The 12,393-nt window shown below is 35.8% G+C and overlaps 1 protein-coding gene across 8 annotated transcripts in view; it reads left to right on the top strand.

The window, feature by feature from the left end:
* Positions 1-12,393, top strand: part of RCOR3 (REST corepressor 3) — a 56,566-nt gene that overhangs the window by 38,761 nt on the left and 5,412 nt on the right. For 4 of the 8 annotated variants that reach the window (XM_054521135.2, XM_054521124.2, XM_054521149.2 and 1 more), the window contains 2 exons: positions 5,870-5,927; positions 10,104-10,235. In XM_054521135.2, the coding sequence (XP_054377110.1) occupies positions 5,870-5,927; positions 10,104-10,235 (190 nt within the window). The remainder of the gene's footprint in view (positions 1-5,869; positions 5,928-10,103; positions 10,236-12,393) is intronic. The other 4 variants (XM_024256645.3, XM_024256623.3, XM_024256619.2 and 1 more) reach the window with 1 other exon arrangement.

Here is a 12,393-nt window from a genome sequence, read left to right as displayed (position 1 = left end):
GCTGCTAAAATATTAAGCATGTAAGTCGTCAATGATAAAGGGGTATCAGTAGGGTTGGGTATTAGTTATAGGAATGGAAGCAAGTAGTAAACCCAAAGAACATTGCAAGGTAGGAAATTAATATGTCTCCTTGAACGTATGTGAGAGTGTTGAGGGTGTCGCTGGCATGTCTTCTGATTTGATTTGTTTTGGATGGAGGTAAATGGGTAGGTGGAGGAAAGATTGATGAATCCAGAAGGAAGAATAAGTGTAACTGAAAAAGGAGTGCTTTTTGAAGCTGTAAATTCCCCATCTATAGTTATTTTCCTGCAAAGGTAGACGACATTCTTTCATTATGGATGTTGGGTGGAATTTTCAGCATCGAGTAGAAGGTTTAATTTGGTGACATTTTCCATCTCTTTCAACTCAGAGGTAGTATGAATCTACCACTGACGAAAATGGGAAAGATGTGAAAACAATTTAGCAGGGAAAGGATGGAGTAAAAATGCCGAATTCACTAAGGATGTCATAGATAGTTCTAGAAGGCTTTTTGGGACCTTTCATATTATTATATATTAGATTGTCTTATTTTATATTATTATGTTATTTTTAAATCAACAGCATTTCAGATAGGTGTTTTTGTAGAAGAATATACTCTGTGATACCATGTAGCTAACTACAGCTACCACGCAGTTTTAGATTCCTAGATATATTCTAGTTGTTCTTTCTTTAATCTCTACCAAAGTTTCTCAGGTTTAAAAGACAATATTAAAATCAATAACTTATGTGAGTCCTGTATATTTAAAATTTTTGACCCTATTTTTTCTTCACTCTTCCCCCTCTTCTGCTTCCACTTGTCACACACTGACTGTGTAATCCTATACAGTTTCAACCATCCCTTCTGCATTTTTCTTTTTCTTTCTTTTTTTTTTTTTTTTGAGACAGTCTCACTCCTGTCACCCAGGCTGGAGTGCAGTGGCGTGATCTCAGCTCTCTGCAACCTCCATCTCCTGGGATCAGGTGATTCTCCCACCTCAGCCTCCTGAGTAGCTGGGACCACAGGCACACCACCACACCTGGCAAATTTTTTGTAATTTTAGTAGAGACGAGGTCTTGCTGTGTTGCCCAGGCTGGTCTTAAACTCCTGGGCTCAAGTGATCCGCCCGCCTCGGCCTCCCAAAGTGCTGGAATTATAGGTGTGAGCCACCACATTCAGCCCCTTCTGCATTTTTCCACTGAGCTGCCTCTTATAAAGGTTAGCATTGGCACTGATGACCACATTCCACAACTTTTAACTTCTGATTCCCCTTGCCTTTTTCTGAACCCTTGATATAGATGACTACCCTTCTTTTTCTTCCTTTAACTTTTGAGAGGTTATGTTCTCTTTTATAACTCTTCTTCTGTTCCCTGGTTTGTCTTCTATACATATAGGCATTCTCCAAGTTGTTCTCAAAATTCATTTCCCCTGTCTTGGATGCACAATCTCATTATTTTACTGTGTTAAAGTCATATCATATGTTCATTTAAATTACACAAATTTATCCAGACATTCAGTCAAATAAAAGAGAAAGAATATTTAGCAATAGCAAGTGCAGTAGTGCTGGCAATTCTGCTTACACTCCGTTTATTGAATGTATGCCCCACAGTGAGCAGTAGTGAGCTGAGAATTGAGAAACCACTATTTCTTTAGTCAATCTTAGTTTCTGCATGCCTTCTGTGTGTCTCTTTGAACTGAGAGAGAATCTAGTGTGTGTGTGTGTGTGTGTGTGTGTGTAAAAAACAACACTACCCTAAATTCAAGCCAACAGCTTCATCTGTGGTTTAACTGAAAAACTAGTGGTCCATTCCAATGCTGGAGGAATACCTGGCTGTGTGGGTGTGTTGACAGACTGTGTGCCTGTCTCTGGCTACCTTTTTAAAGACATTTCAAAAGTAATCTTGAAAAAAAAATTAAAAAAATTATTGTAGGCCAATTTTAGACCTGAGTAAGATATGACTCCATTGTTTTTTCTTATAAAAATTTCCCAGAGTCTTCAAAACTGTGTTTAAATAAATGAATCTGATTTTAGCCTCAAGTGGAACCTGAACTCCACCTGAATGTCGAATACCTCATTCTCATTGTATCCCAAATTAAATTAAATCTTAACCTCACCTTCCCACATCTCCCACATCAGCATTTCTTGATTTCTCAGGTTCTTAACAGCATTGTCCCTCTCCCAGCTTTCCAGGATTAAAGTTTTATTTTAGTTATGATCATACCCCTGACCCCTTGCCCCTCAAAACAAAACACAACTATTGCTTATTAAATTTTGTGTGAACTTATCAACCTTGATTTTTACTACCCTTCCAAAAGTGGATGGCCCTTATCATATTTTAATTTAGTTAAATATCACCAACTTTCCAGGCTATCACTTCTTACTGACACATATCCCGTTTTCCCTTACATGTGGATTGCCTTCCCATTATTTGCCTTTCAGAAGCTTTTCCTATCCTAAAACCCATCTCAGTCTCCAACCTTTACTTGTTCTGTTTCCCCACTTAAATCATTGTGACTTTTTCTCCCGTCTTGAAATTCCCCTGTATACTCTGTACTTTTTAACTTTAAAGTTAGTTGTATTCATTCATCTTCTGATTTGTAAGCTTTCTGAAGTTTAGATGAAAAAAAATTTTGTAATGCATGTTTTCTTTCATTTTTTGTTACCTTTTCATTAATGATACCTTTCCCTCCAGTTTCTTTCAGATTTAATAAACATGAATTGATCAGCTTTTATTTGCTTAGGCAGTGTGCCAGATGCCTTTTTAGATATAGTCTAAATATATCCTCATATTTAGTTATATTTAATCCTTAGAGCAACCTACAACATAGTTACTGCAAGTTGTATGTACAGAAGATCCTCGATATCCAACTGGTCATTAATCCGTGTAATGCATGGAGAAGCAAAAATTGCCAAACAAGAACATTGACTAATAAACCAATCATTTATAAAATTAGGCTCTACTCACCAACTCTTCCTAATTAACTTTAGCTGTAGCTGTTATCTGTCCCATTCACTACATCATTATCCTTCTCTGTCACTCTCTTGCTAATACAATGCAAGTACAACACAAACCAAAATGAAATTGCATACTTTGCAAAAGATGAGAAACTTCATGAAGTCTGTTAAACTGCAAGAGAATGACATTAGTCACCTACAGAACTGACAGATGAGTATCCAGCAGAATTAACCACTAAAGAAAAAAGTGATCACTCACAGGCAAGCACTTCACAAAAGAATAATTTGAGAACAAAGTATTAAGAGAGGCCCTTGAGAAAATTATTTCAATAAGCCTTTAAAACAAAAAATGACCCATTTTATGATCATGTAAATTTCAAAGCCAAAGGATGTTGCACCATTGTATAGTCAGAAAAGATATGCCAAAAAATAAAGTGTATTAAACACGTCTTTAACTATTTTTAAAAAAGAACTACTTTCTACAGGTTTTAGTTTCACATTTCAGATTGAACTGAATCAACCTTTTATTTTCTTACCATTTACTATTTACTATAAAATATTTTGACCTGTTTTAAATTGATTTCAGTACCAGTTATCCTTGGGTACCAAGGGCCTTTTTTATCCACCTTCCACGGCCAAGGTAGCATCAGATTGCCTGTGCGTGAACTCAGTGTGAACTTCCTTAGTGTAAAGTTAGGGTCTCAGTTAACAATATATATCCCTTCTGAATAGAGTTCCTCCTCCATTCTTGTTACTCCCTTTTTGGGGGAACATATGTTTACCTAATTTTTCCTATCTCCTTTTTCTTTTTTTTTTTTTTTAACTTTTTTAGATTTGTTGTGCTCTTTTATTACTGTTTCTTTATGTCTCTCATAGTTTTTGCCCTATTCTCCCCTTTCTCTTTTCCTTTTTACTGTTTTTCCTTTGCCTTATCACCAGGTTCCTAACCTTGAGGCGTATCCACTGTCTACTACCTTGCCTGCCCTGCTGTCCCTTTTTAATCTCCTCATCTGGAATACAGTGGTTTGTTGTAGGTTTTTCTCTCCTTAATTCTAAGTCCATTTTTTTACTTTTTCATTTCTCCTCTAACAAATTTTTTTAACTGGATTTTTGTTTCATTCTTCATTCTGATTACTTGCACCTCCTTACTTTTGGTGAGAAAGCTGGTGTTACCTAGAACCTCTGTGTGCTATAGAAACTCTTATTGCTAAGACCATGAGTGAGGTAAGACCTAAACGCCCCTTCTCAAAGGAAGCCCTCTTTCTGTTTTGCCCAACATGCCCCAGTATTACACCGAGCCACTTTATCTTTGCAGTTCCTTCTGCAAACCCCTGCACGCTGGTGTAGTTATTTCTGTCCATCTACTGTCAAAGGTCCTTGATTTACCACTCAGTGGGTATACACTAATGAAGTCTGATTAGATATTTGCTGTTGTAATATTACCATACTGAAAATCCTAAATTTAGGATTTTTGTGGGGAGAAATATTGGCGGTCTGGAGAAAAACTATTCTTACCAGGATCACTTTCTGCTTCAGAAATTTTAAGAAATATTTTGGCTGGGCACGGTGGCTCACGCCTGTAATCCCAGCACTTTGGGAGGCCGAGGCAGGCAGATCAGAAGGTCAGGAGATGGAGACCATCCTGGCTAACACAGTGAAACCCTGTCTCTACTAAAAATACAAAAAATTAGCCTGGTGTGGTGGCGGGCACCTGTAGTCCCAGCTACTCGGGAGGCTGAGGCAGGAGAATGGCGTGAACCCTGGGAGGCGGAGCTTGCAGTGAGCCGCGATCATGCCACTGCACTCCAGCCTGGAAGACAGAGCCAGACTCCGTCTCAAAAAAAAAAAAAAAAAAAAGAAATATTTTAGGACTTAGGCCTGTTCTGTAGTCCTGTGATAATTTATACCACTGTTTTCGGGGAGTAAGGATAGGTTTAATCTTAAATATGAAGGGAAGAAATTTTAGAGTCATAGATCCTCTCTAAAGAAAAGTTTCAGCTGGGTGCAGTAGCTCACATTTGTAATCCCAGCACTTTGCGAGGCCCAGACGGGCAGGTCACTTGAGATCAGGAGTTTAAGACCAGCCTGGCCAACATGGTGAAGCCTCATCTCCAGTAAAAATACCAAACTGGCCAGACGTGGTGGTGGGTGCCTGTAATCCCAGCTATTCAGGAGGCTGAGGCAGGAGAATCAATTGAAAGTGAGAGGTGGAGGTTGCAGTGAGCCAAGATCATGCCACTGCACTCCAGCCTGGGCATCAGAGCGAGAAAGAAAATAAAGTTTCTTGCTTATGGCCAGAAGTTTGAGACCAGCCTGGCCACATAGCGAGACCTCATCTCTAAAAAATAAAAAAAAAAAATTAGCTGAGTGTGGTGGCAGGCGCCGGTGGTGTCAGCCACTACTTGGGGGGCTGAGGTAAGAGGATTGCTTGAGCCCAGGATTTTGAGGTTGCTGTGAGCTGTGATCATGTCACTGCACACTTCGGCCTGGGCAACAGAACAAGACCCTGTCTCAAAAAATAAAAAAAGGAAAAGAAAAGAAAGTCTCTTAAATGTTTAAAACGAGGCTAAAATTAGTATCTGCAATGTGTGATAGGAATATTATAGTTGGGAAATGGGAAACTAATAGACTTTCTCATGTTTTAATATCTCTAATTAGAGCATAAATGCGAATGTTGTTCCTTCTCGCAAATTGGTACATTTCCCTTTCATTATCTTTCTGCATGGGTAAAAGGTAACTCAGAATATATATTTTTAATCTTTCTAAAAATGGAATCTTCATGAATCAGAGTTGTAGTAATCTCATGTCTGTGATTTGATGAAAATTTAAAAAAATAAGCGCTTTGGAAAATGTCTGTCTTCATATCCTCATTAGGAAACTTCTCTTTAATTTTGTAGTCAAATCAGAAAATTAATGCCCGTTGGACCACAGAGGAGCAGCTTCTAGCAGTGCAAGGTATATTAAAGATAAGCAGTTATTGTTGTTAAAAATTATTTAATTTGTCATGAAAGGTGACTACTCTAGTTCTTCCCTTCCTTTAGAAATTGATCAAGAAAGGGCTCTTGTGTTTATCACAAAGTCCTGGTGACCAGGAATTCTATGTTGTATTTGTGGATGTGACATACTCAAGTCTATGTGCATTTTGAGTCCTGAACAGCATGTAATGCATTCTCAGCACTAAATAATTGATGGTGATAATTAAGCATGAAAAAGTCACATGGGCTCTCTGTGCTTCTCCTTTGGTATTCCTGCAGTTGGGTTCTTTCTTACTATATATCATTCATTGATAACTCATAGTTAAACGCATCAATAAACTATAGATGTTTCTGATTTCTCTACTCTGCAAAATAGTGTTTATCTGATAAATGTCAGGATTGAAAATATTAACTACATGTTTAACTTTCAGTGTTTCATACTTCCCTTAAGAGATGTACCACTGAATGCTTAGAAACCTGATTTTAAATAGATATATTTTTTAAAGGAGACTTAAGAGCGATATCAAAAAATCACATTCAGCATTTTAAATGCACTATTTCTAAGAATGTTTTGTTGAATTATATGGTAGAAGACTTTTTGTATTATGAATACTCATGGGCAAATTGGAAGCATAAACTTGGATTTTCTCATGTTTAAATGACTTAAAGACAAGTTGTATATTTTTATTCATTGTTACAGATTTGTTTCCTCTTCATGATAAATTTATGTGCGGGTCTGATTGTACAATTTAAAGTTCGGTCTACATTTTGTTTCTTCCTGGCTGAGCACCTCTGTGTTGAGTGCTAATAGCTTTTTTTTAAATCTAGGTTAACTACTGTGAGAGAGTGGGGCCCCAATGAAACATATAAGCATACCTTTTAAAATGTTGCCAAATAGTCTTCAGAGAACATACTTAATACAAAAGTGCTGTGCAGACATCATTCCGATTGATTGACTGATAGATGACTCCGCAGTTTGGATTAGAGAGAGTAAGAATTAGCCAGCCAGCATGATTTGAAAATGTCACAAGAGGGTGCCAGCAGGATGATGTCAGCCCTTGCTTTGGCCTATGCAGCATAGCCCAGTCATTTCATAAAGAATTGATACTATGACACAGGGTGCTGGATGTGCATCGGGCACATCTGCAATTATAGAACTGAGTTTCTGAGTGAGTCAAAACAAGGTTTAGTTAGTTCATAATGTTCAAAAATAGCTGTTTATAAATTAGACTCTGCTAATTTAAATTATTGTTTAAAAAATTAGTGAGCATTTTCAGTGGCTGCTTTATATTCATTTAGAGCAATGGCCTACATGTTTAATATAGTCATTTTGAATAGGCATTGCTTTTATTCATGTAAAGTCTGTATTTCCCTCTATCTTAGTAGCCTGGTAAAAACTGAACCCTGATTTCCAGTATTCAGTTGTTTAAAGATTAGTATATTAACTCTGTATTTTTAAGAAATTTTCCCAGTGAAAGAATTTTCTGAAAAGAATGTCATAGGAAAATCTAGGCTAATACTTCTCTACACAGCACTCAGTATTTGATATTGCTCTGCAGAGTACTTTAAGTTATAGAGTCCATTGAATCTTACGGCTGGGTTGGATATTACCCAAAGCTGTATTCAAAGGAAGAGCAGTGGTAATATCTAAATATATAGTTTGAACTATATATGTGGACATAACTTATAAATATTAAAATAAAAGAATGGAGTAGTCATATATATAACCAAACATTTCCTCTGTACTGAGGTATATTCAGTATTATACTACGTACATTTAAAAAGTAACCCTTTAAATTACACTAATGCAGCAGTTTGTATGGAAGTACGCATGTTCGCAGGATTTCAAAGGCACTTTCTTAATAATGTGTTAATGGTGTTAATGTCTGTTTTATTTACTCTTTGGATTTCTTTGTTTTCATTTTTGGGTTTTTGTTGTTGTTACATAAAATAAAACTATATAAGGCTATTTGTGCCCTATATAAAATAGCTATTTTAAAGAGAATTTTAAAGTGTCATATTGTCTTATGTGCCCATGCATTTATATAGTGCTCAGAAGTGTGTCTTATAAATAGTATAATCATGTAGTAACGTCCCCTGTACCTGAGTTTCAGTGCAGTTAAGGGACGTAATTGCAGGGTCTTTTAATACACAGTTTACTATCTAGAAGTACTTATCTTAGCAGGCAATTGTTTTTGTTTTTTCTTTTTTGAAAAAAAAAAAAGTATGGTAAACCTTCATACTTTAGTTTTACAAAGTAATAATAAACTGTTTTGATATTAACATGTTTTAATTTCTATAACACTTTATATTCAAGACATTTTACACATATATTTCTGATTTGACACTTATTTGTTAAATGCTTTATTTTATCTGGCTCATAGTAGAAGACTATTACAGTGACCTGCAGAAAAAAATATTGACTCTGGGCAACTAGTGAGATTTACAACTTTACTATTAAATAAGCTTTTTTATTACAACTCTTTTGAAACCAAACATATTAAGATCATTTCCTTTCCTAGGGCTTAAATATGTATTTCCCACCTTATTTTCCTGTTCCATCTACTCATATTGTTGTTAACTAAATGTTAACCATTTAAATAAGTTTCCCTTCTTTCTCTCTTAATTAGAAGAGAGGGGAACCATGCTCAGATCAAATAGGAATGTCTGTTTACACTTTTGTAATCAGTCACTTTATTATGTTAATTCTAGTTCTACCTATGTTGTAATTTTAATAGAACTCTTCAAGAGTCTCCAGGTAGGATATCATTAATACTGCTAATTTAATCCTCTTAAAATATTTGCCAGGAAAGGTATTTCTACAGTTTTTATCATGTGTTCCAACCCTAAGTATCTAAATTTTTATTATGACCAAATTTTATTATGACCAATAATGATCTTTCCATATTTGTGTTAATGATAAAATATTCCTGTTTGTAGCTTATACATATATACATATTTTTTCTAACCTATAATGCTTTTAGAAGTTATCCTAAAATCCAACTTGATATTCATATGATAAACAGAATTCAGAAATTAAGAATTTTTAAAGGGGCTGGGTGTGGTAGCTCACGCCGGTAATCTCAGCACTTTGGGAGGCCGAGGTAGGTAGATCACTTGAGGCCAGGAGTTCAAGACCAGCCTGGCAACATGGTGAAACCCCATCTTCACTGAAAATACAAAATATTAGCCAGGTATGGTGGTGCACACGTGTAGTCCCAGCTGCTTGGGAAGCTGAGGCAGGAGAATTGCTTGAACCTGGGAGGTGGAGGTTGCAGTGAGCCAAGATGGCACTCCAGCCCGGGCAACAGAGTGAGACTCTGACTCAAAAAAAAAAAAAAGAATTTAAAAAGGAATTTAAAAGAATTTAAAAAGGAATTAGATTATTCTAGGTGTATCTTTTTTCCATGTAAAATGGAATGATTGTTAGCTGTTTTCAAAAAACAATACATTTAAATTATAGTACAAAACACCTTTTTAAAGTGTGTAGAGGCTAGAAGCATGGTACACAGTATTTGCCATTTTAATTATAAGCCACCTCTTAAATATATTCATTTCCTAGTCATTAGTGCTTAAAAAAAAATGCTTCCCAAATAAAACTTATGCTACTTTAGGATAAACAAAATTTTTTCCAATTGTATAAAGATGTCAACTTTAGTTTTTTTAATATAATTTTTTATATTTAGATATCTTTTATAATTACTACCTTTTTATATAAAACAGAAAATGACAGAACTATGTTCAGGTGACTTATGCTTATAGTAAAAGTTACCTTTTCTTGTAGTTCATTCACCTTTTTAAGATAAATGAAGTTGCAAGTCTAGAAATTGTCTTCTTTCTATCTTGTACTAACAAGAAGATAGTAGGGTTTGTAAAGGAGAAAAAGTAGATTTGGCAGTTGATTAAAAATAAAAGGATGGTAACATAGTACATGAATGATCAAAAGGAAGTGGAACAAGGAGATTCATATCTTTCCATCTGAAAAGCACCCTTTTGCTTTAGAGATTATTTTTCTATTATAACAGACACCATAAGAACGGAGGTTCAAAAGTGTAATTGTCAGCCCTCTGATACACTTACATTAAATAATTAATGATTCAAAATTTCCAGCATTTTTGTAATGGAATGTAACTTATAATGTGATTTTGACTTTTAGCGCCTTCCATATATACATCAGTCACTGTTCTGCTGCTATTGCTACCTTTTCTACCTCTTAATATGGAATTCTTGAAGAGATTTACAGGAAGTGGAAAGAAATACACGCTCCCAAATGGCTTGAGTTTAAAATGTATGTCTTAATGATAGAAAAGAATCATATCGCTGGAGTTTCTAGATGTTACTGTATTCCTATTATTTCAAAAATATATTTTTGAAAAATTAATGTTTCCCAGTTAAGCTAAGTACATGTTCACTTTAAGAAATTTTGCTGTGAAAGCCAGAAAAAAAATCCTCTGAAATTTCACTACCCATAAGCAGCTTACCATGTTTCGTCTTTTGGGTGTGTTTTTTTTTTTTTTTTTGTATTCCAAAATCAATTTTTTTTTTTTGAGACAGAGTCTCACTTTGTCACCCAGGCTGGAGCACAGTGTCAGTATCTCGGCTCACTGCAACCTCCACCTCCTGGGTTTAAGCGATTCTTGTGCGTCATCCTCCCGAATAGCTGGGACTACAGGCATTCACCACCACACCCGGCTAATTTTTGTATTTTTAGTAGAAACTGGGTTTTACCATTTTGGCCAGGCTGGTCTCGAACTCCTGACTTCAAGTGGTCTGTCTGCCTTGGCCTTCCAAAGTGTTGGGATTACAGGCATGAGCCACCATGCCCGGCCCCAAAATCAAATTTTTAAAAATTGTTTTAAACATACCAAAGGCAGCTATCCATGCTATCCTTTCTAGCTAAAAAAAAAAAAAAAAAAAAAAAAAAGATTCAAATTCCGTTTTCACAGTTGGGAAATACCACATAAATTCTCCTGAAGTTACCACCATCTTACTAGCCAAAGATTAAAAAAAAAAAAAATTGTGTGGACAGACTCCACTAATTCAGAATGTCTGATAATTCAGATAATGGCTATGCTAAAGTCTCTACTGGTAATAAAAATATCTTTAGCAAGTTAAAAGTATTTAGAAGAAATGTTTAAAAAAGATGTTTTTGTGTTGGGTAATATAGATTCCTGGTTGGAATATGTGGGCTTTCATAAAATGTAATGATAACAGAATATCCTAATGACTTATATTTTTATGTTAATTCCCAAATAAAACTTTACATATTAAAGATTATAAGGTATCATCTGCCAGCATAGAAAGCCAAGTTGTTTCATTGTAACTTTCAAATGAAATTTAAAAATTTGACTGAAAACAATTTTTTTCTTCCTGGGAAACTTACTATTTGCCTGTTTATTCCACTAACCTTTGAAAACAACCTCTTTTCCTAGAAGTGAGACTTTAACAACTATGGTTCAAGCATACCTTTTACATCTTCAGGAAGAGAGATTGACTTAATCATATTTAACTCCCTTCCTGAGAAAGTAATCAGATTTTATCAACTATGAAAAAATAATGGAGTGCCCTTCCCCCAGGGACAGATTGAAATTCGGGTAGCTCTGATGCCGTAAGTTGTTAAAGTTAGTTGCTGCTTATCACTACCACCTGCTAGTTGTTTCAGACGCCTCACTGGAGATTCTTTTAAAGGAGCAGTCTCATTGAGTCAGTTGGGGTTTCACTAGAGTTTGCCTAGTTGCTAGCAACAGAATAGAGCTTAAGAGTTCCATCTTCTAACCAAAGTGCTCTTGAGCCATGCCGTTCTGAGTGTGAAGGTGATGAAGAATTCAGCCATATATATCTAATACCTCTTGTGGTTTAGGGAAGAACAATAGAATGAGGCTTTATAGGGAAGAAAAATCATATTTCCTAAGCACTTCCTGTGTACTCAGCATTGTAGTAATGCTAGTGCTGCTTTGTATTTTCTAGGACACTACTTTCCAACCTTTTTCACATCATGGTACACAGAGAAAATTATGAAATTTGTCACAACACAGTAGGGCAAGCAGATGAAGCTGCTCTTGTCCAAATGAGACTGCCAAGGAGCTCCAGCTATTCCAGACCCTGTCCAGCCATCCTAGACCCTGTCCAGCCATCCTTCAGGATGAGGGGATTAGAACAAATGTGGATGAGAACAGGATGAGAACAAATGTGCCTAGATATTTGTTGGAATATCTAGGTTGGAATATCTGAGGTTGGAATCCTCAGCCAAACTACAGAAGTCTACAGTGTGGTCTGAGCTTTAAGAGTTTAGACTGGCATACATGAGTTAATTATAAGCATATTATAGTTAATTATAAGCATACTTGGGTGAGTTAGAAAAAGTTGTCGACATTGAACATCTCTAGAAACACTAAAGCTCTTACAGGAAGTAGTTTTGAGTTTAAGGTGTATAATTTTACAAATGT

The sequence above is a fragment of the Pongo abelii genome, chromosome 1 (genome assembly GCF_028885655.2).
Source record: "Pongo abelii isolate AG06213 chromosome 1, NHGRI_mPonAbe1-v2.0_pri, whole genome shotgun sequence".
Classification (NCBI taxonomy): Eukaryota; Metazoa; Chordata; class Mammalia; order Primates; family Hominidae; genus Pongo; species Pongo abelii.
The sequence above is the reverse complement of the archived record's forward strand: the minus strand, read 5'-3'. Positions and strand labels throughout refer to the sequence as shown.